Source organism: Saimiri boliviensis, chromosome 4 (genome assembly GCF_048565385.1).
Source record: "Saimiri boliviensis isolate mSaiBol1 chromosome 4, mSaiBol1.pri, whole genome shotgun sequence".
In the NCBI taxonomy this organism is placed as follows: domain Eukaryota; kingdom Metazoa; phylum Chordata; class Mammalia; order Primates; family Cebidae; genus Saimiri; species Saimiri boliviensis.
This window is the reverse complement of record NC_133452.1, coordinates 88,146,308-88,170,835: the sequence shown is the minus strand read 5'-3', so window position 1 is coordinate 88,170,835 and position 24,528 is coordinate 88,146,308. Positions and strand designations below refer to the sequence as shown.

At 49.1% G+C, this 24,528-nt stretch overlaps 1 protein-coding gene across 4 annotated transcripts; it reads right to left on the bottom strand.

The window, feature by feature from the left end:
* Positions 1-945: 945 nt before the first annotated feature.
* Positions 946-23,899, bottom strand: CNPY3 (canopy FGF signaling regulator 3). 4 transcript variants are annotated; one of them, XR_012517260.1, is made up of 7 exons: positions 23,340-23,899; positions 15,993-16,116; positions 14,535-14,596; positions 14,336-14,432; positions 11,803-11,925; positions 11,441-11,558; positions 4,372-11,081 (listed from the first exon to the last, which is right to left on the bottom strand). XR_012517260.1 is itself a non-coding variant. In XM_074397815.1 (6 exons), the coding sequence occupies exons 1-6, from the start codon at positions 23,473-23,475 to the stop codon at positions 2,686-2,688; spliced, it is 678 nt and encodes a 225-aa protein (XP_074253916.1). In that variant the 5' UTR covers positions 23,476-23,874; the 3' UTR covers positions 946-2,685. The 4 variants fall into 4 exon arrangements, 3 of the variants coding, with proteins under 3 accessions (XP_074253916.1, XP_003923060.1, XP_074253917.1); XM_074397815.1 differs by lacking the exons at positions 4,372-11,081; positions 14,535-14,596 and adding an exon at positions 946-2,765 and having other exon boundaries at positions 23,340-23,874; XM_003923011.4 differs by lacking the exon at positions 14,535-14,596 and having other exon boundaries at positions 23,340-23,869.
* Between the last annotated feature and the right edge of the window lie 629 nt (positions 23,900-24,528).

Below are 24,528 nucleotides of genomic sequence, written 5' to 3'. Positions count from 1 at the left end.
TTGGGGGGGGGGGGCAGAGTCTGGCTCTGTTGCCTAGGCTGGAGTTCTGAAACTTTGTCATACGAGTTCTGAAAATGCATTTTAAAAATCTAGAGAATGGGGGCCGGTAGCTGTGGCTCACGCCTATAATTCCACCACTTTGGGAAGCTGAAGCAGGCAGATCACCTGAGGTCAGGAGTTCGGGACCAGCCTGATCAACATGGAGAAACCCCGTCTTTACTAAAAATACAAAAAGTTAGGCTGGGCACCGTGGCTCATGCCTGTAATGCCAGCACTTGAGAGGCCGAGGCAGGTGGATCACCTGAGGTCAGGAGTTAGTGATCAGGCTGACCAACAAGGTGAAAGTCAGTCTCTACTAAAAACACAAAAATTAGCCAGGCTTGGTGGCAGGCGCCTGTAGTTCCAGCTACTTGCGAGGCTGAGACAAGAGAATTGCTTGAACTGGGAAGGTGGAGGTTGCAGTGAGTCCAGATCACACCACTGCACTCCAGCCTGGACAACAAAGCGAGACTCCATCTCAAAAAAAAAAAAAAAAAAAAAAAAAAAAAAAAAAAAAAAAAAAAATTAGCTGGGCATGGTGGCACATGTCTGGAGACTGGGCTAGGAACAGTGGCTTATGCCTGTAATCCCAGTAGTTTGGGAGGCAGAGGTGGGCAGATCACCTGAGGTCAGGAGTTTGAGACCAGCCTGACCAACATGGTGGAACCTACCTCTACTAAAAATACAAAAACTAACAGGGCCGGGCGCGGTGGCTCAAGCCTGTAATCCCAGCACTTTGGGAGGCCGAGGCGGGTGGATCACGAGGTCGAGAGATCGAGACCATCCTGGTCAACATAGTGAAACCCCATCTCTACTAAAAATACAAAAAACTAGCTGGGCGTGGTGGCGCGTGCCTGTAATCCCAGCTACTTAGGAGGCTGAGGCAGGAGAATTGCCTGAGCCCAGGAGGCGGAGGTTGCGGTGAGCCGAGATCGCGCCATTGCACTCCAGCCTGGGTAACAAGAGCGAAACTCCGCCTCAAAAAAAAAAAAAAAAAAAAAAAAAAAGCTGGGTATGGTGGTGCACATCTGTAATCCCAGGTACTCTGAAGGCTGAGGCAGAATAGCTTGAAACCCGGAAGGTGGAAGTTGCAGTGAGCCGAGATTGTGCCACTGCACTCCAGCCTGGACAACTGAGGGAGATTCTATCTCAAAAAAAAAAAAAGTCTGGAGAATGAAGAGTGTTATTAAATTGGAATAATAACCAAGATGATAGGGGAATAATTTCTTTGTCACTATCTACAAATAGGTTGGCCATATATATATACAATATTTGAAACATTAAGTGGCTTAAGGCAATTGATTATTTTCCCCTTATTATTACTTTCTTTTCCACTTGCTTTGTTTGGGAAAGGAATGCTGAAGGAGGTAGCAGGGTCTCTCTCTCTCTCTCTCACTGCGACCTCCACCTCCCAGGTTCAACTTCTGCCTCAGCCTCTCGAGTAACTGGGACTTCAAGTGCCTGTCACTACACCCAGCTAATTTTTTTTTTTTTTTTTTTTTTTGTATTTTCAGTAGAGACAGGGTTTCACCGTATTGGTCAGGCTGGTCTAGAACCCCTGACCTTGTGATCTGCCCACCTCAGCCTCCTAAAGTGCTGGGATTACAGGCGTGAGCCACCACACCCAGCCCAGGATCACTCTTTTTTTACATTTTATTTTTTTGAAATAGGGTCTTGCTTTGTTGCCTAGGCTGGAACACAGTGGTGTGATCATAGCTCACTGCAGCCACAAACTTGCAGGCTCAAGCAATCTTCCCATCTCAGCCTCCCAAGTAGCTGCTATCATAGGCCTGTGCCACCATTCCTGGCAATTTTTTTTTTTTTTTTTAAGAGATGGGGATCTCACTGTTGCCCAGTCTTGTCTCCTGGGCTCGAGTGATCCTTTTGCCTCAGCCTCACAAAGTGCTGGGATTACAGTCACAAACCACTTCACCTGGACTCTTTCAAATCTTCAAGACCAGCCTGACTGACATAGTGAAACCCTGTCTTTTAAAAAAAAAATAATAAAAGCTGGGCGCAGTGGCTCATGCCTGTAATCCAGCACTTTGGGAGGCCGAGGCGGGTGGATCATGAGGTCAAGAGATCGAGACCATCCTGGTCAACATGGTGAAATCCCGTCTCTACTAAAAATACAAAAAATTAGCTGGGCATGGTGGCGCGTGCCTGTAATCCCAGCTACTCAGGAGGCTGAGGCAAGAGAACTGCCTGAACCCAGGAGGCGGAGGTTGTGGTGAGCCGAGACCGTGCAATTGCACTCCAGCCTGGGTAACAAGAGCGAAACTCCGTCTCAAAAAAAAATAATAATAATAAAATAAAATTAAAAAATAGTATGTCGCCACCATTATTAGTGTTAGAACCCACTGGTATAGAGACCCATTTTACACTTAACTAACAGGATTTTCTTAAAAGTCCAAAAAAGGACCTACTGTGATAACTCTGCTAGCAGATCCAAGTGGGTGGGTGGATCTGCTAGCACCCCTGAAGTGTTATCAGTGTTCAGTCTGGGGTAGATCCAATTGGCAGAGAAGAGTTTTATGCAGTGGCTTGGACTAGAGTTTGGGATTTGGCATTCATCATCGGAAGAATGGATTTCTACCTGTTCTAAATCAAAAACAAGCCATGTGCAGTACCTACCTGTAGTCCTAGCTACTTGGGAGGTGACTTGAGAGTATCACTTGAGCCCAGGAGTTCCAATCCAGCCTTGGCAACATTGGCGAGACTCATCTCTAAAAAGCAAATAAAAATAAAAAAACACCAAAACCACCAGGATGTTTCCCATTTGCAGTTATTCTATCTACATAATTTACAATTGCAGGATTTTAATGTGTCCTCAAATGCCTTGGAGTTTGTCCAGTTACAGCCACATTCCCAAGGTGAAGTCTTTTTGCAAACAGGTCACACATTTGGGAATGAAGAATTTAGTCTTTTCAGCTAATTCCAAATAATGTGTCTCACATTTAAAATATCACCTGTTCTAGCTGGGCATGGCGGCTCATGCCTGTAATCCCAGGTGGGTGGATCACGAAGTCAGGAGTTCAAAACCTGCCTGGCTAACATGGTAAAACCCCATCTCTACTAAAAATACAAAAAATTAGCCAGGTATGGTACTTTGGAGGTGGAGGCAGGAAGAATCACTTGAACCCGGGAGGCAGAGGTTGCAGTGAGCTGAGATCATGCCACTTCACTCCAGCCTGTGTGACAGAGTGAGACTCTGTCTCAAAAAAAAAGAAAAAAAAAATCACCTGTTCTTTTTTTTTTCTCTTTTTTTTTTTTTTTTTGAGACAGAGTCTTGCTCTGTCGCCCAGGCTGGAGTGCAGTGGCGTGATCACTGCTAACTGCAACCTCCGCCTCCCAGGTTCAAGCAACTCTCCTGCCTCAGCCTCTGGAGCAGCTGGAATTACAAGCGTGCACCACCACGCCTGGCTCATTTTTTATTTACTTTCGTTTTTTTTCTTTTTTTTGAGACGGAGTCTTGTTCTGTTGCCTGGGCTGGAGACCAGTGGTGCAATCTTGGCTCACTGCAACCTCCACCTCCTGGGTTCAAGCAATTCTCCTGCCTCAGCCTCCTGAGTAGCTGGGATTACAGGCACCTGCCCCAGCTCCTGGCTAATTTTTTTATTTTTAGTAGAGATGGGGTTTCACCATCTTGGCAATACTGGTCTTAAACTCCTAACTTTGTGATCCACCTGCTTCAGCCTCCCAAAGTGCTGGGATTACAGGCCTGAGTCGCCACGCCCACCTAATTTTTGTATTTTTAGTAGAGACAAGATTTCACCATGTTGGCCAGGCTGGACCTATTCTTATTTTCAATGAAGTCAAACAGTAACTGATTTATATTCTGTCATCTTTTCCATGGCCCAGGACCTCAGATTTGGGTCATCTAAAATTTATGGATAGATGGCTGGGCAAGGTGGTCGTGCCTGTAATCCCAGCACTTTGGGAAACTGAGGCAGGTGGATTGCTTGAGCCCAGGAGTTTGAGACCAGCCTGGGCAACAAAGTGAGACTCTGTCTCTACAAAAATAAAATTTACAGAGATGAATTAAGTAAAATAAAAGGCAGTTTTAATATATTGCAGTGGGCATGACATGGACAATTTGGAGATGAAGGATTGAAATTATTTGGTACACTTTGGCAATAATTAAAGAAGATACAATAGCTCTAAGTATATACATTACTATTAAGTGTAGTGTATCAGTGAGTACTCCACTGATGTGTAAGAGAGGTTCTCCCAAAAAGCCCTGAATTCACTACACAATCTATGCATGTAATAAAATACTTGTGCCTTATAAATTTATAGAAATAGAAAACTTAAAAAAAAAAAAGAGAGAGGTTCTTTTTACCATTTCACACTTTATTTAAAGCAGGGTTTCATTTGTTTTGTTTTTTGAGACTAGGTCTCAGTCTGTTCCCCAGGCTGGAGTGCAGTGGTGTGATCACAGATGCTCACTGTAGCCTTCACCTCCTGGAATCAAGTGATCCTCCCACCTGAGAGGCTAGGATCACACCTGGCTAATTTTCTTTTTTTTTTTTTTTTTAGTAGAGACAAGGTCTCACTATGCTGCCTAGGCTGGTCTCAAACTCCTGGGCTCAAACAATCCTCCTGCCTTGGTCTCCCAAAGAGTGCTAGGATTATAGGCATGAGCTACTATACCTGGCTGTTAAAAGTGGTTTTGGCCAGGCACGGTGGCTCTCACCTGCAATCCCTGCACTTTGGGAGGTGGAGGCAGGTGGATCATGAGGTCAGGAATTTGAGACTTGCCTGGCCAGTATGGTGAAACCCCGTCTCCACTAAAAATACAAAAATTAGCAGAGCATGGTGGCATGTGCCTGTAGTCCCAGCTACTCAGAAGGCTGAGGCAGGAGAATCGCTGGAACCTGCGAGGCAGAGGTCGTAGTGAGCTGAGATCATGCCACTGCACTCCAGCCTGGGCAACAGACTGAGACTCTGTCTCCACAAAAAAAAAAAAAAAAAAGGTGGTTTTAAGGGGTGCTAACCTCTAGTAAAGATCTCTTTAGGCCGGGCGTGGTGGCTCAAGCCTGTAATCCCAGCACTTTGGGAGGCCGAGGCGGGTGGATCACGAGGTCGAGATTGAGACCATCCTGGTCAACATGGTGAAACCCCATCTCTACTAAAAATACAAAAAATTAGCTGGGCATGGTGGCACATGCCTGTAATCCCAGCTACTCAGGAGGCTGAGGCAGGAGAATTGCCTGAACCCAGGAGGCGGAGGTTGCGGTGAGCCGAGATCGCACCATTGCACTCCAGCCTGGGTAACAAGAGCAAAACTCCGTCTAAAAAAAAAAAAAAAAAAAAAAAAAAGATCTCTTTAGTACACACAGATCTGTTCACTTATTTATTTATTTATTTAATTTATTTATTTAGAGATGAAGTCTCACTCTGTTGCTAGACTAGAGTGCAGTGGCACAATCTCAGCTCACTGCAAGCTCCGCCACCTGGGTTCAAGCGGTTCTCCCACCTCAGCCTCCTGAGTAGCTGGGACTACAGGCGAGTGCCACCATGCCCAGCTAATTTTTTTTTTTTTTTTTTTGAGACAGAGTCTTGCTCAGTCACCCAGGCTGGAGTGCAGTGGCAGGATCTCAGCTCACTGCAACCTCTGCCTCCCAGGTTCAAGCAATTCTCCTGCCTCAGCCTCCCGAGTTGCTGGGACTACAGTCATGTGCCACCATGCCCAGCTAATTGTTTAATTTTTAGTAGACATGGAGTTTCACCATGTTGGCCAGGATGGTCTTGATCTCCTGACCTCATGATCTGCCCACCTTGGCCTCCCAAAGTGCTGGGATTACAGGTATGAACTACCATGCCTGGCCTCACTAAGCTTTTATTATTCAACATAAAAATGATACACTACTTCCGGCCCTGACAACAGGCTAAGCGTTGCTTATTGAAACGTGATGTAGCACATGCTATCACATCTAAAACACCAAGACTGGGTTGGTGAGTACAGGTAATCCTTGAACAACTTGAGGGGTGGGGTTTCTGACTCCTCACACAGTTGAAAATCCATGTGTAACTTTTTTTTTTTTTGAGACAGGGTCTTGCTGTCACCCAACCTAGGGTGCAATGGCATGATCTCAGCTTACTGCAACCTTTGCCTCCTGTGCTCAAGTGATCCTCCCACCTCAGACTCCTGAGTAGCTGAAACCACAGGAAGGCAACATTGTGCCTAATTTTTCTTTTTTTTTTTAAAGACAGGGTTTCACCACGTTGGTCAGGCTGGTCTTGAACTCCCAACCTCAGGTGATCCGCCCGCCTTGGCCTCCAAAGTGCTTGGATTACAGGTGTGAGCCACCACGCCCGGCTAATTTTTCTATTTTTTATCGATCTCACAGGTGACTAGACGACCACGGTCTTTCAAAATGCTGAGATTACAGGCTTGAGCCACCGTGCCCAGCTCCCATGTATACCTTTTGACTCACCAACAAATCAACTACTAACCTACTACTGACCAGAAGCCTTACCTATAACATAAAGTGGATAACACATATCTTATTTTTTTTTTTTTTGAGACCAAGACAGAGTCTTACTCTGTTGCCAAGGCTGTAGTGACAGAGCGAGACTCCATCTCAAAAAAAAAAAAAAAAAGCAAAAACAAAACAAAATGAATAAACTGGCTGCGCATGGCGGCATGTGCCTCTGCACCTGTAGTCCCAGCTGATCGGGAGGCTGAGGTGGGAGGATCACTTGAATCTGGGAGGTTGAAGTTGCATTGAGTCATAATCCTGCCATGGCACTCCAGCCTAGCACTGGGAAACAGAGAGAGACCATGTCTCAAAAACAGAAACAAGCCGGGCGCGGTGGCTCAAGCCTGTAATCCCAGCACTTTGGGAGGCTGAGGCAGGTGGATCACAAGGTCAAGAGATCGAGACCATCCTGGTCAACATGGTGAAACCCCGTCTCTACTAAAAATACAAAAAATTGGCTGGGCATGGTGGTTCGTGCCTGTACTCCTAGCTACTCAGGAGGCTGAGGCAGGAGAATTGCCTGAACTCAGGAGGCGGAGGTTGCGGTGAGCCGAGGTCGCACCATTGCACTCCAGCCTGGGTAACGAGCGAAACTCCATCTCAAAAAAACAAAACAAAACAAAACAAAACAAAAACAGAAACAAAAAAAAAAAGGGAAAGAAAAAACCTGGAAAGCCAGGTTTCCTTCATTCTGCCTTTCTAGGCAGAATAAGCCGCTGCTGGGGTATGCTGGGTGAAGAGTTAGTGTGTGGGCAACAAGCCTGGCCTTGGGAGGGAGGGAGGGAACTCAGAATGTAACCACAGGTCAAAGAGCAAAACAGTGACAGGTCTGGGCTTGGGATTGGGCTAATGGGCCAACACCCCAGGAAAGGGTCAGGACTTTTTTTTTTTTGAGAGGGAGTCTCGCTCTTTCACCCAGGCTGGAGTGCAGTGGTGTGATCTTAGCTCATTGAAACCTCCGTCTCCCAGGTTCAAGCGATTCTCCTGCCTCAGCCTCCCAAGTTAGAGGCTGGAACCACCCCAGACACCCCCAACCACCAAAAAAAAAAAAAAAAACTGGCTGGGTGTGGTAGCTCATACCTGTAATCCTGGCACTTTGGGAGGACAAGGTGGGTGAATCACCTGAGATCAGGAGTTCCAGACCAGCCTGGCCATCATGGTGAAATCCCATCTCTACTAAAAATACAAAAATTAGCCAGGCCTAACGGAATGAAACCCTGTCTCTACTAAAAATACAAAAAATAAGCCGGGTGTGGTGGCATGTGCCTGTAGTCCCAGCTACTCAGGAGGCTGAGGCAGAATAGCTGGAACCCAGGAGGCAGAAGTTGCAGTGAGCCAAGATCGCACCACTGCACTCCAGCCTGGGCAGTAAAGCAAGACTCTGTCTCAAAAAAAAAATTAGTCAGGCATGGTTGTGTGTGCCTGTAATCCTAGCTACTTGGGTGGCTGAGGCAGAACTGCTTGAACCCAGGAAGCAGAGGTTGCAGTGAGCCAAGATTGTGCCACTGCACTCTAGCCTGGGTGATGGAATGAGACTCTCACAGAAAAGTAAAGTGTTTATTTTTTTTTTTTCATTTTTTTAGACACAGGATCTCGCTATGTTGTCTAGGCCAGTCTTGAACACCTGGGTTCAAGCGATCCTCCAGACTTGGTCTCCTAAAGTGCTGGGATTACAGGTGTGAGCCACCACGCCTGGAATACAAAAAATAAATTTTAAAAATTAGCCAGGCACAGTGGTGATGCCTATGGTCCCAATTATTCAGGAGGACTAACTGAGCCTGTAAGATTGACACTGTAGTGAGTCACGATCACACCACTGCACTCCAGCCTGGGTGACAAAGGGAGATCCTCTTCCAAAAAATAAAGAGTAAACCAGGTGTGGTGGCTCATGCCTGTAATCCCAGTACTTTGGGAGGCTGAGGCAGGCAGATCACAAGGGCAGGGGTTCGAGACTAGCCTGACCAACATGGTGAAACCTGGTCTCTACTTAAAAATACAAAAATTAGCCAGGTGTGGTGGTGCACACCTGTAATCCCAGCTACTTGGGAGGCCGAGGGAAGAGAATTGCTTGAATCTGGGAGGCGGAGGCTTCCATGAGCTGAGAGTGTGCCACTGCACTCCAGCCTGGGCAATAGAGCGACTCCATCTCAAAATAAATAAATAAATAAAGGGTAGGGAGGTGGGCTGGGCCCAGTGGTAGCTCACACCTGTAATCCTAGCACTTTGGAGGCCAAAGCAGGTGGATCACTTGAGGTCAGGAATTGGAGATCAGCCTGGCCAACATGGTGAAACCTCATCTCTACTGAAAATACAAAAATTATCTAGGTGTGGTGGCGGGCAACTGTAATCCTGGTTACTCGGGAGGTTGAAGCAGAGAATCACTCGAACCCGGGAGGCAGAGGCTGTAATGAGTCGAGATTGTGCCACTGCACTCCAGCCTGTGTAACAGACTGTCTCAAAAAGGAAAACAAACCAAACCAAAAAATAATCATTGAAGCTCTGGGGACAGAGGTAAGCCAGGCCCTGAAGTGCTGTTAGTGACAGAATCAGGGAATCAGAGACTGGCCACCAAATCCTAGACAGTTCAGGAGGCTGCAAACAGATCTGTGCCCTGGATGCTGGCCTCCCACCTCACCCCCAGCCATCTTCTACGCTCAGAACAAAGTCCAGGAGAAGACCTGCATCTAGAGTAGAATCTCACTGCTCACCAGCCCCTTTAACAGAAGGAACATCCATCCTGGAGACGCCGAGATGGGGGCTGGACCGAGACAGTATCATTTTCCCAGGATCTGGGGTCATCCTCAACAGCCAGAGAGACAGATTCCACTATGTTCCATTCTCAATGGCTTTGGCTGCCCTAACCTGTGGGAGGGAGGCTGGGACCAGGCTATGAGGGGGCCACTCCCAGGAGTTCAGCCCCCAGAGCAGCTCACTGGATGCAGGGAGGCTTCAGCAGCGTATCCCTTCTACCTGCTGGGACCGGCCGGGAAGTGTGAGGTGGAGTTGCATTGCGGGTGCTCACAGGGGATCTGGTTTGAGCACAGCTCCAGTGGGACTTCCTGCCATTCTTTCCTTCCAAGAAGACACGTCTGCTTCCTATTTGCCTTTTAAGAATCCTGGTGGTGGTGATGGGTTAAGGCCAAGAAAGCAAACCAGTTCAATTCGAATCACACCGTCGGTGCCAGGAGTTTGGGGAAGAGCCTGACAGCTGTGGAGAATGGAAGTACCACCGACTTGGACCTGAACACCAGGGTGTGCTCCCAGCAATACCACTCCTCACCGGAACCTTGACTCCAAGGTCACTTGACTCTAGCCTGTTTTCTCCTCTATGCAGTAAGGCTAACAGCACACCTCACAAGTGTGTGGTAATGGTAAAAGTTAAAGCACTGTGAATACATACGACTGTCATCACTACTGTACCAGCTGCCCTGATCCCTCCCTGCAGGACAAACTGGGAGGTGCCTGAGCTTCCCACCCCTTCTCCCTAGAGGCCGGCCTCCCTGCTCCTCCCCTGGCCCTGAGGAACACGGTGTGACCAGGTGGTGTTGGGAGCTGGGTGTCCTCCCATCTGCACTCCAGGCAGGACAGCTAGCAACAGCAGAGTGATCAGTGTGGTCATCAGAGAACAAGGTTCAAGACCCACAGGCAGGGCCAGGTGGAAGTAGGAGCAAAGGCAGGAGCTGGCTGGGTAAACACACTTTACACAACAAATGGGAGGCCTTGTGGGGGAGGGGAGAGGGAGAGAGGGAGGGCAGGCAGGCAGCCAGGTGCCCATGACACAAGTGAGCAGCGGAAGGTCACTGCACTGCACTGGGCCTCACCCTAGGCCCATGCCCCCCCTCACCCCAAGACAACCCTGGGCCCTCCCCACACTTGCGTTCCCGACAGTGGGTGGGTTTAGCCTCCCCCTCCTCAGCAGAGAGGTGAGCAGAGAGGAGCTATGGCGGGCTGCAGTCTCAGTTCCCTGCGGGGCAGGGTTGAAGGGAGGTGAGTGCGCCCTCCTCTTGGACTCCAGAGGGGCTCCAGTCCTGGTGCCCGGCTCAGACACCTGCCCCTCCTGAGTTCATACTGGAGTCCTCGCAGTCCTGAAACCACAAGGCCTGCCTGAAGCCCATGTCAGGAGAAAAATGCCTGGGGAGGGGAAAGGCTGGTGTGGGCTGCCCATGGCAGCTCTGAGTTCTTCCAGGGGCTTGTGTCTTTGTGTGGTAGAAAAGGGCACAGCCAAGGCAAGGAGGGCCTGAAGCCTGCGGGGTCATCCTGGCCTGCCAAAGCCATGCCCCCAAGTCCTCAGCTTCAAAATCAGGGGTCTCAGGACAGAAGACGCTGGGTGGGCTCAGAGCTCATCAGGGGGGCTGTGTGTGAGAGGAGATGCCTTCTGGATGCCCTCATCCTCCTCGGGGCTAGGATCTCCCTCAAGGCCACCCAGCTCCTTCCTTTGTTTGCTGCTGCTACTCCTGCCACCTGCTGCCTTGGCCCTGCTGCTCTTCTTCTTGGACTTCTTCCCTCCCAGGGCAGCTGTGTCTCCCTTCTTGCCGGACCACTGCTCTGCCAGGCAACCTAGGGTGTGGAGGAGAGAGACCCTCAAAGGAAGTGCCTCAGGACTGGGATGCTGGGCGAGGAGCACTGAACAGGGAGCCCCAGAAGTAGCAACTGGGACCATGCCTGACATCAGCCTCCCTGCCTCCTGCCTGGCTGTGGCCACCCGGCCCCTCCGGGGGTATCTGGCTTGTCTGCTAGTCATTCTGCACCTGGTTTCAGTGACTCACTCCACCATGTCTTGCCAAGCAAGCCCTCTGAAGACAGAGATCCTGCAATGCCCTCTGGTGCCCTCTGTTTCTCCTCTTACCCACCTCCCCCGAGGGAGAGCAAACAATAAATCATCCAGCGCCAATCTGCCCTGCCTTCCCCAAACTCACTGGTGTCCTTTCCCTTCAGCACGTGGTTGGCACAGAGGAATTCGGTCAGGTCCTCCTCTTGGTGGTTCCTGTACCAGTCCTCGATCACCTCCTCAAACTCTTCCACCAGCACGTCGCACTGTTAATCACAATATCTCATATTGGCAAAGCCCCAGCCTCGCTCCTAGAGCAGCTCAGCTAAGCCTCACAACCCACGGCAAGGTAGGCTGTGGTGGCGGTTCACCTAAAGAAACTGAAGCCAGAGAGGTGAAACGACCTGATCACAGCCACCCAGGCCTGGGTGGGCTTCCTCAGAACAGACCCAATCCCCACCAGCCCCTCACTGGGCACAACAACCCTTCCAAGGGCTGAAGGGCCTGTACCTGCTTCTTGAGGTCAGCCACCTCTGCAGAAGTCTCGTTCCACAGCTCATAGGGGATGTCCATCACCACCTTGACCCCTTTGTGTACCAGGTTGTGTAATGTCTCAAAGGTCTCTGACATGCCCTGGAAGAAGCGACCAGACATGGGAGGCGGAGCTACCTTCTCTCCCTCCTACCCTCCTCTCCCAGTAGTGCCTGAGGACCCAGCTCTAAAAAGCCAATGCCCAACGCCCAGCGCCCTCTAAGGACCCTCACCCTTTTCGTCCTTTTTTTTTTTTTTTTTTTGAGAGGGAGTCTTGCTCTGTTGCCCAGGCTGGAGTATCTCAGCTCACTGCAACCTCTGCCTCTCTGGTTCAAGCGATTCTGCTGCCTTAGCCTCCTGAGTACCTGGGACTACAAGCGCACACCACCACGCCTGGCTAATTTTTATATTTTTAGTAGAAATGGGGTTTTGTCATGTTGGTCAGGATGGTCTCGAACTCCTGGCCTCAAGGGTACCACTTGCCCTGGCCTCCCAAAGTGCTGGGATTACAGGAGTGAGTCACCGTGCCCAGCCTCATCCTTGACCTGACCTTCCTCTCCTCTCTTTTGTTTTGTTTTTTTTTGAGATGGAGCCTCACTCTGTTGTCCAGGCTGGAGTGCAGTGGCATGATTTCAGCTCATTGCAACCTCCACCTCCCAGGTTCAAGTGATCCTCCTGCCTCAGCCCCCCTAGTAGCTAGGATTATAGGCATGTACCACCCTGCTAATTTTTATATTTTTAGTAGAGACAAGGGTTCACCGTGTTGGCCAGACTGGTCTCAAACTACTGACCTCAGGTGATTCACCCGCCTTGGCCTCCCAAAGTGCTGGGATTACAGGTGTGAACCACCGCGCCCGACCTCCTCTCCCCTTTTAGGCCTGCTTCCCACAACCCCCGCACATACACCACCTGCCCTGCCTCTGCACACCTCATCCTTTCAAAAAGACCTGCGGCTCCCCTTAGGCCCTTTGGCTTTATGCTTCTTTTCCAGGAAATAGGTTTGTCTTAGCTCTTGCCCCTCACTATGGCTGGACATGCTCACTTCCATATATCCAGACCTGCTGGTCTACATTCTTCCCAGCTTACGTCTTTCCACAGTGGGAAAAGGGTACAGCCGAGGCAGTTAGGCCCTTTATTCTGTAAAAGCAATCTCTACTAGCTACCTAGGTCTTATCCCCAGAGAGAACACACTATCCATCTCCTATATTTTCCCAGAGATAACTCACACAAATACCAACATCTAAATATATCCTTTCCCAACCCCTTTTTAAACAAGCAGTCATGTAGCATACACACTCTTCTGTACTTGCCCTTTTTACTTATACCTTGAAGGGCTGGGTGCGGTGGCTCACGCCTATAATCCCAGCACTTCGAGAGGCCCAGATGGGTAGATCACCTGACGTCAAGAGTTACAGACCAGCCTGGCCAACATGGCAAAACCCCATCTCTACTAAAAATACAAAAATTAGCCAGGGAGACGGGGGTGGGCACCTGTAATCCCAGTTACTCGGGAGGCTGAGATGGGAGAATCGCTTGAATGTGGGAAATGGAGGTTGCAGTGAGCTGAGATCTCACCACTGCACTCCAGCCTGGGCAACAGAGTGAGACTCTGTCTCCAAAACAAACAAACAAACAAACAAACAAAAACCTTGAAGATCAGTTTAATTCAGTTGCTAAAGAGCCTCCCCATTCTTTGTTTCCAGCTGCATACTAGTCCACCAAACAACTGGATCAACGTATTTCATCCCCTACTGGTGGAGTTAGATTCTTTCTAATTTTTTTTTTTTTTTTTTGCTATGAAAAATAATTCTTAAACATTTATTAAAGCAAACAGATTTATTACTGAGTAAAGTGCAAAATTCATACAAATGTCTGCTGCTTGAGACCATGCCCTTAGGCATCCCAGGGATTTATGACTGGTATCCTTTGCTAGAAGGAAACATAGGTAGAAAAATGTGGGTGGCAACTATCTTACCGTGTGCCAGGCACTGAAGATACAGAGAGGAGGAACTATGGGCCTTGTAAGTAAGAGCTCATTCTCCAGGGAGAGAAGCACTCGCGCACATACTGAGTACGTGAGATGTCACACGGACACCCTGTGGGAGGTGCTGTGTGGGCCCAGAGAAGGGACTAAGCGGTCACTCACCCTAGGTGTCCTCTGATGTCTCCTCTCAACCCCCACCTTTCTGCACATCCTGGATCTTACTGAGTTCTCCCTGTTCCAGTGACTGTAGGTCCCCATGGGGGCATCAACTGTGGGACATTTCTGCCTGTGTCTGAGATTAAAGCAGGACCCTCGTGGACAGGCGCAGACCCTCATGCATGTGTCTACTGCCACTGAAAAGTCAGGCCACTCAGGAGGGAAGGAGTGCAAATGGCAATCAAAGAATGGGAAGAGGCAAGGAGGGAAGCTCCCAGGGGGTGATCTTCAAATCACACTCACACCAGCAGACACACTAAGATACATGCAGGCCTGGCCCCAGTGCAGGTGAAGGACAATCACGAATCCAACCTTGGCAAATCGGTTGCTGCCGGTCCTCTCCTTGTGCAGGCTATAATCCAGGAGCCTCTTGCAAATGGTCTCAGTGACTTCGATTAACCGCAAGTCCCTGCCAAGACAACGGCATGAGAGGAACTGAGTCCCCCTCCTAGCCCCAGTGGGTTAGTGGTCCGTCCCTCCAGCCCTTTGCCCCAACACCTGCACAGCTCACCAACAGGAAGTGAGTCAGAGCTGGAAGGAAGATAGGTCATCTGGTCTGGGGGATCTGAAATGCTGGAATACAGACCAGAGAGACAAAGTTTTAACAGCTCTAAGGGAAGCAATTTTTTATAAAGCTAAATGATTCATATGCCGGGCCCGGTGGCTCAAGCCTGTAATCCCAGCACTTTGGGAGGCCGAGGCGGGTGGATCACGAGGTCAAGAGATCGAGACCATCCTGGTCAACATGCTGAAACCCCGTCTCTACTAAAAACACAAAAAATTAGCTGGGCATGGTGGCGCATGCCTGTAATCCCAGCTACTCAGGAGGCTAAGGCAGGAGAATTGCCCGAACCCAGGAGGCGGAGGTTGCGGTGAGCCGAGATCGCGCCATTGCACTCCAGCCTGGGTAACAAGAGTGAAACTCCGTCTCAAAAGAAAAAAAAAAAAAAAAGCTAAATGATTCAGTATTTAGATTTTTTTGATAAAGCAAAATATATTAAATTTTGATGGTAAAATATCATTCACTTTGAAAGGATGATAACAGCTGACAGAGTTGAGTTTTTAAAAAATATATTTATAGGCCAGGTGTGGTGGCTCACGTCTGTAATCCAAGCACTTTGGAGGCCAAGGCGGGCAGATCATCTAAGGTCGGGAGTTCAAGACCATCCTGAACAACATGGTGAAACCTCGTCTTTAAAAAAAAAATATATATATATATATATATACATATATATATATATATATATATATATATATATAACTGGCAAAATAAAAATATATACGTATATATATATATATATATATATATATATATATATATTTATAACTGGCAAAATAAAAAGTTGGTAATCCTATGTTACCAATGTTTTAAAAAATTGCATTTCGGCTGGGCAAAGTGGCTCACATCTGTAATCCCAGCACTTAGGGAGGCCCAGGCAGATGGATCACCTGAGGTTAGGAGTTTGAGATCAGCCTGACCAACATGGTGAAACTCCGTATCTACTAAAAATATACAAAAAATTACCCGAGCTTGGTGGTGCATGCCTGTAATCCCAGCTACTTGGGAGGCTGAGGCAGGAGAATTGCTTGAACCTGCCTGGGAGGCGGAGGTTACAGTGAGCCGAGATTGCACCACTGCACTCCAACCTGGGCAACAAGAGCAAAACTCTACCTCAAAAATAAAATAAAATAAAATAAAATTACACTGGTCTGTAAAATCCAAGCATCTGAGAATCAGTGATATAATCCAACAGTCTTGCTTTTAGAGATGAGAAATCTGCTGAAGCATAAAGTTAAGCGATTTGTGCAGGTCACACAATGAGTTGGGGACAGAACCAGCGGACAAACTCAGGTCTTGGCTACAACTGATGCCTTGTAGTGGGTTTGCCTAGCTGGGAGAAGGAAAGTCCTAGCCCCTGAAGTCTCCAGGAGCAACGCAGGCCAGGCCAGTGAGTCCCCATTCACTTACGACTTGGTGTATTTGACTCCAGAGGCCTTCCGGTCCAGGATGCCATAGCCTGTGCCAATCACCTCCTTGGTCTTGCCGGTTTCCTCAAAGGCTGACTTCAGCTCCACAGCAACATATTTACACACTGGAGGAGGGAGGTAGCACAGCCCACTGAGTGCACATGAGTCTAACAGGGGGCCGGCTCCCAGCAAAAGAGATCCAGGTGGGCATCCTTTCCTAGACTGGAGGACCAAATCAATACTCAAGGTGGGGAAGGGAGTTAGGACCTGGGGAGGCTGAGGCAACTCTGTCTTGGATGCGAATGTGCAATGTTAACTTCTAATTAACTCCAGTTCCAGGAATGCCTCTAGGATTTCTATTTCATCTATTGTTCCTTGTGTAAGAGCATGCACTTACTGTAAATCCTGCTCTCAAGCAACCATCCTTCGTATCCCTTTTTTTCTTTTTGAGACGGAGTTTTGCTCTTGTTGTCCAGGATGGAGTGCAATGTTGCCATCCGGCTCACTGCAACCTCCGCCTCCCGGGTTCAAGTGATTCTCCTGCCTCAGCCTCCTGAGTAGCTGGGATTATAGGCATGCACCACTACGCCCAGATAATTTTGTATTTTTAGTAGAGATGGCATTTCTCCATGTTGGTCAGGCTGGTCTCAAACTCCTGACCTCAGGTGATCCACCCACCTCGGCCTCCCAAAGTGCTGGGATTACAGGGGTGAGCCACCGCGTCTGGCCTGTATCCGTTTCGCTATGGTATATGAGTCCTGGATCTGGGAGGTAATGGGCAGGGCTCCACCATCTTGTCTCACTGCTGCCTGAGACACAGACACTGCTTCTCTTTGTAAAATCCCTATTAAATATTTCTTTCTAAGAAACTGGATTTATCAACCTCTTTCTTCAGCCTCTCAGCTTCCTTGGACTTTGGGGGTAAGTTTCCATAGACCTCTTCAATACAGAACAGTACCAGACCACCAAATGGAGTTCCCTATGTGAAAACAAGACTCCAAGATCCACTGCCTCATATCTACTCCTGGCACTAATCCTACGGACTTTAATACATAATGCACAAAATTAGCTGGATGTGGTGGATTTTATTTTTTCTGTATTTCCTTAGCCTGGGACTTGATATATGTTGGATGCTTGATAACTCTTGCTGATAGAGCCCGTCTTCTGATGCCTCCTTTATTTCTCATCCTCCTGCCGTTACCTCAGTCCCATCATTTTATTTATTTACTTATTTCTTTATTTTTGAGACTGGGTTGCGCTCTGTTACCCAGGCTGGAGTGCAGTGGCACAATCTCAGCTCACTGCAATCTCTGCCTTTCAGGTTCAAGCGATTCTCCTGCCTCAGCATCCCAAGTAGCCAGTATTACAGGTGCACGCCACCACATCCAGCTAATTTTGTGTGTGTGTGTGTGTGTGTGTGTGTGTGTGTGTGTGTGTGTACATTTAAAAAAAATAGAGACAGGGTTTCATCTTGTGGGCAGGCTGGTCTTGAACTCCTGACCCCAAGCGATCCACCCACCTCGGCCTCCCAAAGTGCTGGGATTACAGGCATGAGCCACCACGCCAGGGCCTGTCATTTTACTTTCTAAAATTGCATACATACAGAAAAGCTGAAAGCATACAACGAATACCTTCCACTTGTATTCAACAGTTAATAATTTCCCACATTCTCTCTCCAATATATAATAATATATCTCAACAATATATACATTATTTTTGCTACACTCTCTTGAAAGTAAGTGGCAAATACGACCTTTTGCCCCTGAATATGTCATCATGTATCTCCTGAGAACAAGGACCTTCTCACCACAGAACAATTTGATACTTGGGAAATTAATAATTCCAACATCACCCAGTAGCCCATATGCAAATTTCCTTACTTGTCCCCAAAACGTCTTTCATGGTTGTTATATTACTTGATTTCATGTGTATTCCAACACCAGCTCTCTATTTCTACCAAGTTAATTTGCTCCATGCCCTCCAGAGAGATCTTATTCCTACTGTCTGTACATGTATTTCCTTATTTCCTCTTACCCTTCCTCAAATAGGTATTAGGCAACTCCTGTGTGTCAGGCACTGCCTCGGGATACAGAGATGAAAACAAGGTCCCCTCCCTTCCAGATACTCAGTCTAATGGAGCAGATAAAGGTGTAGAGAAATAACTACCACTGTGTAAGGAGTGCTCCAGAGCTACCACCAAGGGTGTGAAGTGCCTGAGGCCCTAGGAAAATACTTAATGCCTTCTCAGGGCTTCTCTGCCCATTTTGCCCACCTCGAATTATGAGCCTCTCCCCCAGGAAGCCATTCTGCACTAATCCCACTTGCTCTAGATTTCACTCTGGGCCTCTGCAGGATCCATGCTCTCCCAGGGACTTTCAGTCATTTCATGTGTCTCCACGTAGACCACAACGGTCCCCAAAATGTGCATTATGTATTAGATTTTTTTCTGTATTTCCTTAGCCTGGGACTTGATATACGTTGGATGCTTGATAACTCTTGCTGATAGAGCCCGTCTTCTGATGCCTCTGAAAGGAGTACCAGTCTGCAGGCTAAATCCCATCGGCGGATTTAACACTGACAGCACAATCTGGTAGAACACCAATTTACCACCAAAATAAACACATTCCCTGGAGGCCTGCTTGGTGAAATTAATCAATGGCTTGGAGAATTTGGAAGTCATAAACATTCCAAGTAATAAGCTGGTGATCTTCAAGTCTGCAATGAATTGGGGATGTCTCACCCCTCCGGCTCTCCATCCAGGACCCTCTGGGCTCCCTCCCCTCTTCTGTCCTGCACTCTGTGTGAGCACATCATTTTTCTGGCACCACGGTCCCTCCTCCCATACCCTCCCCAGGAGTGGGGAAAGGTGAGGTTTGGAACATCCTTGCTCTCTTACGGCCATCAACCACAGCCTTGCTTTCCAGCTCTTCCAAACATTACCTCTTCAACACCTCCTCTGGGGATCCCACCCACAACCAGACTCGGAGGAGACTCATGGCACAGACCCCAAACCCTCACTGACATCCACCCACTCCTTTTTTCTGGGCAGGTCCTCCTTCCTCTGTGCTGAGGCCTGTTTCACTCAGGCTACTGAGACAGGAGGCAGGCTTGGTGGGCTAGACACAGTAAGCAGTTAGTAACAAAGGTGTAATAATAATAAAAACAAACAAATACAATATTGGCCGGGCACGGTGGCTCAAGCCTGTAATCCCAGCACTTTGGGAGGCCAAGGCGGGTGGATCACGAGGTCGAGAGATCGAGACCATCCTGGTCAACATGGTGAAACCCCGTCTCTACTAAAAATACAAAAAATTAGCTGGGCGTGGTGGCACGTGCCTGTAATCCCAGCTACTCAGGAGGCTGAGGCAGGAGAATTGCCTGAACCCAGGAGGCGGAGGTTGCGGTGAGCCGAGATCGCGCCATTGCACTCCAGCCTGGGTAACAAGAGCGAAACGCCGTCTCAAAAAAAATAAAATTAAATTTAAAAAAAAAAAAACAAATACAATATTAAGATGAGCCTAATGGATGGAGTTTGCCAAGCCATCCTGTGACTACAAATTCCTTTTCAATTAATCTTCATCAGTTACCAAATGAGGTTAGGCTAGAACGATCTCTAATTTCCGGGCCATTTCTATGCTTCCATCAATCCGTGAATGTTGCCTAAGGAGAATAAAGGTGAACTTCTTAGGTTATGAGAATAATGAGAGACAGTATGGGCTCTTTGATATTGGAATAAGACAGAAAACAGGTCAGGCGTGGTAGCTCACGCCTGTAATCCCAGCACTTTGGGAGGCCGAGACAGGAGGATCACTTGAGGTCAGGAGTTCAAGACCAGCCTGGACAACAGGGTGACATCCCATCGCTACAAAAATGCAAATATTAGTGAGGCATGATGGCGGGTGCCTGTAATCCCAGCTACTCAGGAGGCTGAGGCAGAAGAATCGCTTGAACCCAGGAGGCAGATGTTGCAGTGAGTCGAGATCGCACCATTACACTCCAGCCTGGGAGACAAAGGGAGACTCTCTCTGTCTCAAAAAAAAAAAAAAAAAAAAAAAAAGACAGAAAACAAAGAGGAGAGGAAGTGAAACCCTGAAAAGCTATCAGTTAGCTGGGCCAGGAACGGTGGCTCATGCCTATAATCCCAGCAGTCTGGGAGGCCAAAGTGGGCAGATCGCGCGAGGTCAAGAGTTCGACACTAGCCTGGCCAACACGGTGAAACCTGGTTGTTGGAAAAAGCAGCAAAGGAGAAACGACTTACAGGGTGCTTACATAAATTGGTTATGAGTGACACATAAACAAGGAAGAACAAACTGCGGAAGGCCACAGGAGGCCTCTGAGGAGGAAGGCCTCTCCATGTCTCGTGTTCTGGTGCAGGGTGACTTAGGCTCTGTTACTATAAATACTGTGCTCAAGGACATAAAACCCCTTCATAGCACTATGACATAGCCAGACTTGTAGGCTCCTTGTAAGGTCCGTGTTCCACCAGCCATACATGATAATAAAGATAACCACATGTTCTCATTTTGTAAAACTCCCAAACTGCCACTGTTACCAATCCTTGGGACTTCTGGCTCACTGATTGACTCCACCCCTACCCTATAGATCAAAGAGATTGTAACCGATAAATAATGTGGATGATCAGAGCTCGGGCCTTCACTGTCTCCTCCAAAGTAATAAAGTGATGGCCCCCGGTCCCACTTTCTCTCCTAATCTGTCTTTTTCTCATTCTTTTGTCCCACCGAACTCAGGTCACCCACAGGTGATGTAGAGCTGGTTCCCTATACCCAGTCTCTACTAAAAATATAAAAATTAGCCGAGTGTGTTGGCACATGCCTGTAGTCTCAGCTACTCAGGAGGCTGAGATAGGAGAATCCTTGAATCGAGAGACGGACGTTGCAGAGAGCCAAGATCATGCCACTGCACTCCAGACTGGGTGGCAGAGCACGACTCCATCTCAAAACAAAACAAAACAGAAGCCTGGGCGAGGTGGCTCATGCCTGTAATCCCAGCACCCTCAGAGGCCGAGGCAGGAGGATCACCTGAGGTCGGGAGTTTGAGACTAGCCTAACATGGAGAAACCTGGTTTCTACGAAAAATACAAAAGTTAGCCAGGCATGGTGGCTCATGCCTGTAATCCCAGCTACTCAGGAGGCTGAGGCAGGAGAATTGCCTGAACCCAGGAGGCGGAGATTACAGTGAGCTGAGATCGCGCCACTGCACTCCAGTCTGGGCAACAAGAGGAAAATCTCTAAAAAAAAAAAAGAAAGAAAAGGGCTATCAGTTAGGACTAGAGGAAGAGTGAAAGGGCAGCCAGGAGCAGAAGCCCAGCACTTTGGGAGGCCAAGGTGGGTGGACTGCTTGAGGTCAGGAGTTCAAGACCAGCCTGGCCAATATGGTGGAACGCTATCTCTAACAAAAATACAAAAATTAGCTGGGCACGGTGGCAGGCGCCTGTAATCCCAGCTACTCAGGAGGCTGAGACAGGAGAATCGTTTGAACTTGGGAGGCAGAAGTTGCAGTGAGCCGAGATCATGCCACTGCACTCTATAGCCTGGGCGACAGAGGGAAACTCCACTCAAAAAAAAAAAAAAAAAAAAGGGCCGGGCACGGTGGCTCAAGCCTGTTAATCCCAGCACTTTGGGAGGCCGAGGCGGGTGGATCACGAGGTCAAGAGATGGAGACTATCCTGGTCAACATAGTGAAACCCCATCTCTACTAAAAATACAAAAAAAAGTTAGCTGGACATGGTGGCGTGTGCCTGTAATCCCAGCTACTCAGGAGGCTGAGGCAGGAGAATTGCCTGAACCCAGAAGGCAGAGGTTGCGGTGAGTCAAGATCACGCCATTGCACTCCAGCCTGGGTAACAAGAGCGATACTCCAACTCAAAAAAAAAAAAAGTTCAGGCGTGGTGGCTCACGCCTGTAATCCCAGCAACTCAGGAGGCCAAGGCGGGTGGATCGCCTGAGATCGAGAGTTCAAGACCAGCCTGACCAACATGGAGAAACTCCATCTCTACTAAAAATATACAATTAGTCGGGCGTGGTGGCACATGTCTGTAATCCCAGCTACTGAGGAGGCTGAGGCGGGAGAATCGCTTGAGCCTGGGAGGTGGAGGTTGCGGTGAGCCAAGATTCCGCCACTGCACTCCAGCCTGGGCAACAAGAGTGAAACTCAGTCTCAAAAAAAAAAAAAAAAAAAAAAGTAAGGGGAAGGCACAGGCTTGAACTCATACTGGGGGCTCTACCAGTGAAGCTGGCTTATCTCTGAAGCACCTCCTTTTAATCTCTCTAATGGAAGGATTATGTGTCTCAAACTTACCCCAACCCCACTGCCCAGTGTTTAGGGAACATCTGGCCTGACGTAGGCTTTCGATTCAGATGAGAGATTCACAGCCAACTTTCTGGGGGTCCTGGGGTTACAGGGCTGGGAAGGCAGGCATGACTGTAAGGTCCGAGGAGAAAACTGAGAAACGGAAGGGAGGAAAAAGAAATAGGTCCTTTACAGTCCTGGCTCCCTGGCAGCTCCCTCTCTGCAGTTCCTCACTGCCTATCTCTCCATGGTCCTACAATCTTCATTCCCGAAGTTCCCCACAGGCTCTATTATTCCCCCAAAGGGCCCCTTAGCCCCAGATCCTCCTCCTCACACACACACTCACAGCCCCCCACTTAATCATGTGTATTCCCAAAATACTTGAGTGCCTACGGGATACTCTGTGAATACGTATCTGAGACAAAGTCCCTGCCTTCGAGGAGCTGTGAGTGAGTGCAACAGACAGCTAGACAGACTGGGTTGCAGTGAGGGCACGAAGGGGGAAGTCTGAGGTCCTTTTCCCCCAAGACGAGTCATCTGGACCCTTTCAGTTCCTCAGACTCGTCCTTAGCGTCTCAGCCAGCAGGCCTCTGCCTCTGTAGTTTCCTTTGCATGGGCCCCTCTCTTTCCACTTCTCTTCAATCGGCTAACTCCTAATTCCTCTTCGTGCTTCCTGTATGAAGCCCTCTCGGACTCCCCTCCGCACACAGCCTTCGCCCACCCCCTCCCCCACTGCAGGCGAGACCAGAGGCTGCTCGCCCGGCCCCTAAAAGGAAGTCCTGTAGCTCCCCTATCATGGCATCTACTACTCTGAATTACCATTGCTTGTTTCTACCAATGTGTGAACTCCAAGGATCGGAGTACTAGGACCGGATCTCTCGCCCGCTGCGGCGTCCCCGCGCCCAGCGGACAGCAGGTTCTAGGAACGAAGAGACTCGGTAGGGCTCAGAACCTAGCAGCCCCCGACTCCGTTCCGCAAGCTCCGCCCCTGGAGCCCGCCCCTCCGGCAGGATACGCCCCGCGGGCCCCGCCCCCTTACCTTCGCATTTGCTGGGCAGTCGAACCCAGTCGTTCTCCTCAGCTCCTGCCTGGCTTGGGCCCAGCTCCGGGGCCAGCAGCAGCAGCAGGGAGAGAAGCAAAAGACAACGGGACGCGGGTTCAGGCAACGACTCCATGGCCCAACGAGCGGACCGGGCGGCGCCTCCTCCCGCGGCGCGCGCGGAGCTGCTTCCTCGCGCCGCTTCCGGGACTGCACACGTGCCTCCGCGTAACCACGACAACAGCGAGCCTCCCGCCCGCCCTCCTCTCGCGGCCGCCGCCAGCCTCAAAGCGGACCGAGGCCCGCGGACGGCGCAGCCAATAGGCTTGCTGGGGTTTGCCCTCTAGCGAATGGGAGGACTACCTTTTTTCGGCTTTGGCCAGTAAGAGAGCAGATGGTGGCCTCAGCGACCTATGGCAACGTCCTTTCCCACCCGCTAACGGAGGCTCGGGGAGAGGATGCAGGATCGGGACCCGGGGAGAAGCCAGCGTCTGGGCCTGAGTGAGATGCGTTCGCGCGCGCAGGTGCTGGAAGATGTGTGGAAGGCCGCCTTCGCGGCTTTCTCCGCCTTCTCGAACGTCACTTCCCTCCCGGGGTTCTAAGGCCGCGAGTCCTTACTGAACACCTGTTTTTAAATGTTATTATTATTGTTGTGGTTGCTATAGCCAGGCACTGTTGTAGGCGCTCAGGGTGCGAGCAGGGCGACTCAAACTGTCCCCAGCCTTCAGACTTTCTTAGGACTCAATAGATTTGTCCTAGTGAGAACTGAACAAATGACTTCCTCTCTGAGCCTGTTTCTATTTGTATGACAAAATGATCCTCCTATCTGCTGTGCCAACTTGGCCTTTTGTTGGGAAGCTCAAATAGGTTAATGGAATTGAAGCTTATCGAGCAGATTGTAAAAAGTTTAGGCATTAATGTTCTTTTTGTATGTAATCCCAGCCCCTTTTACTGCCCTATTATTTATATCTTGATTCTGAGCTCCCATCGGCAGGAATTTGGCTGATGAAGGATTGTATCTCCCTTCCACCTCCCCGGCAACAGCAAGGTGCCTAGCACAAGGAGGTACTCAGTAAAACTCCCATCTGCTGTGTCATTAAGAGGAACACTTAATGGCTCACACCTGTAATCCCAGAACTTTGGGAGGTCGAGGCAGGAGGATCACCTGAGCCTAGGACTTGGCGATCAG

Coding starts and splice junctions, on each gene's coding strand:
- CNPY3 (XM_003923011.4), bottom strand. CDS start 23,475: ATGGAGTCGTTGCCTGAACCCGCGTCCCGTTGTCTTTTGCTTCTCTCC. Junction 11,926..14,335: donor GCAGCAACCGATTTGCCAAG/GTTGGATTCGTG, acceptor CGCTTCTTCCAG/GGCATGTCAGAGACCTTTGA. Junction 11,559..11,802: donor TGGCTGACCTCAAGAAGCAG/GTACAGGCCCTT, acceptor TGTGATTAACAG/TGCGACGTGCTGGTGGAAGA.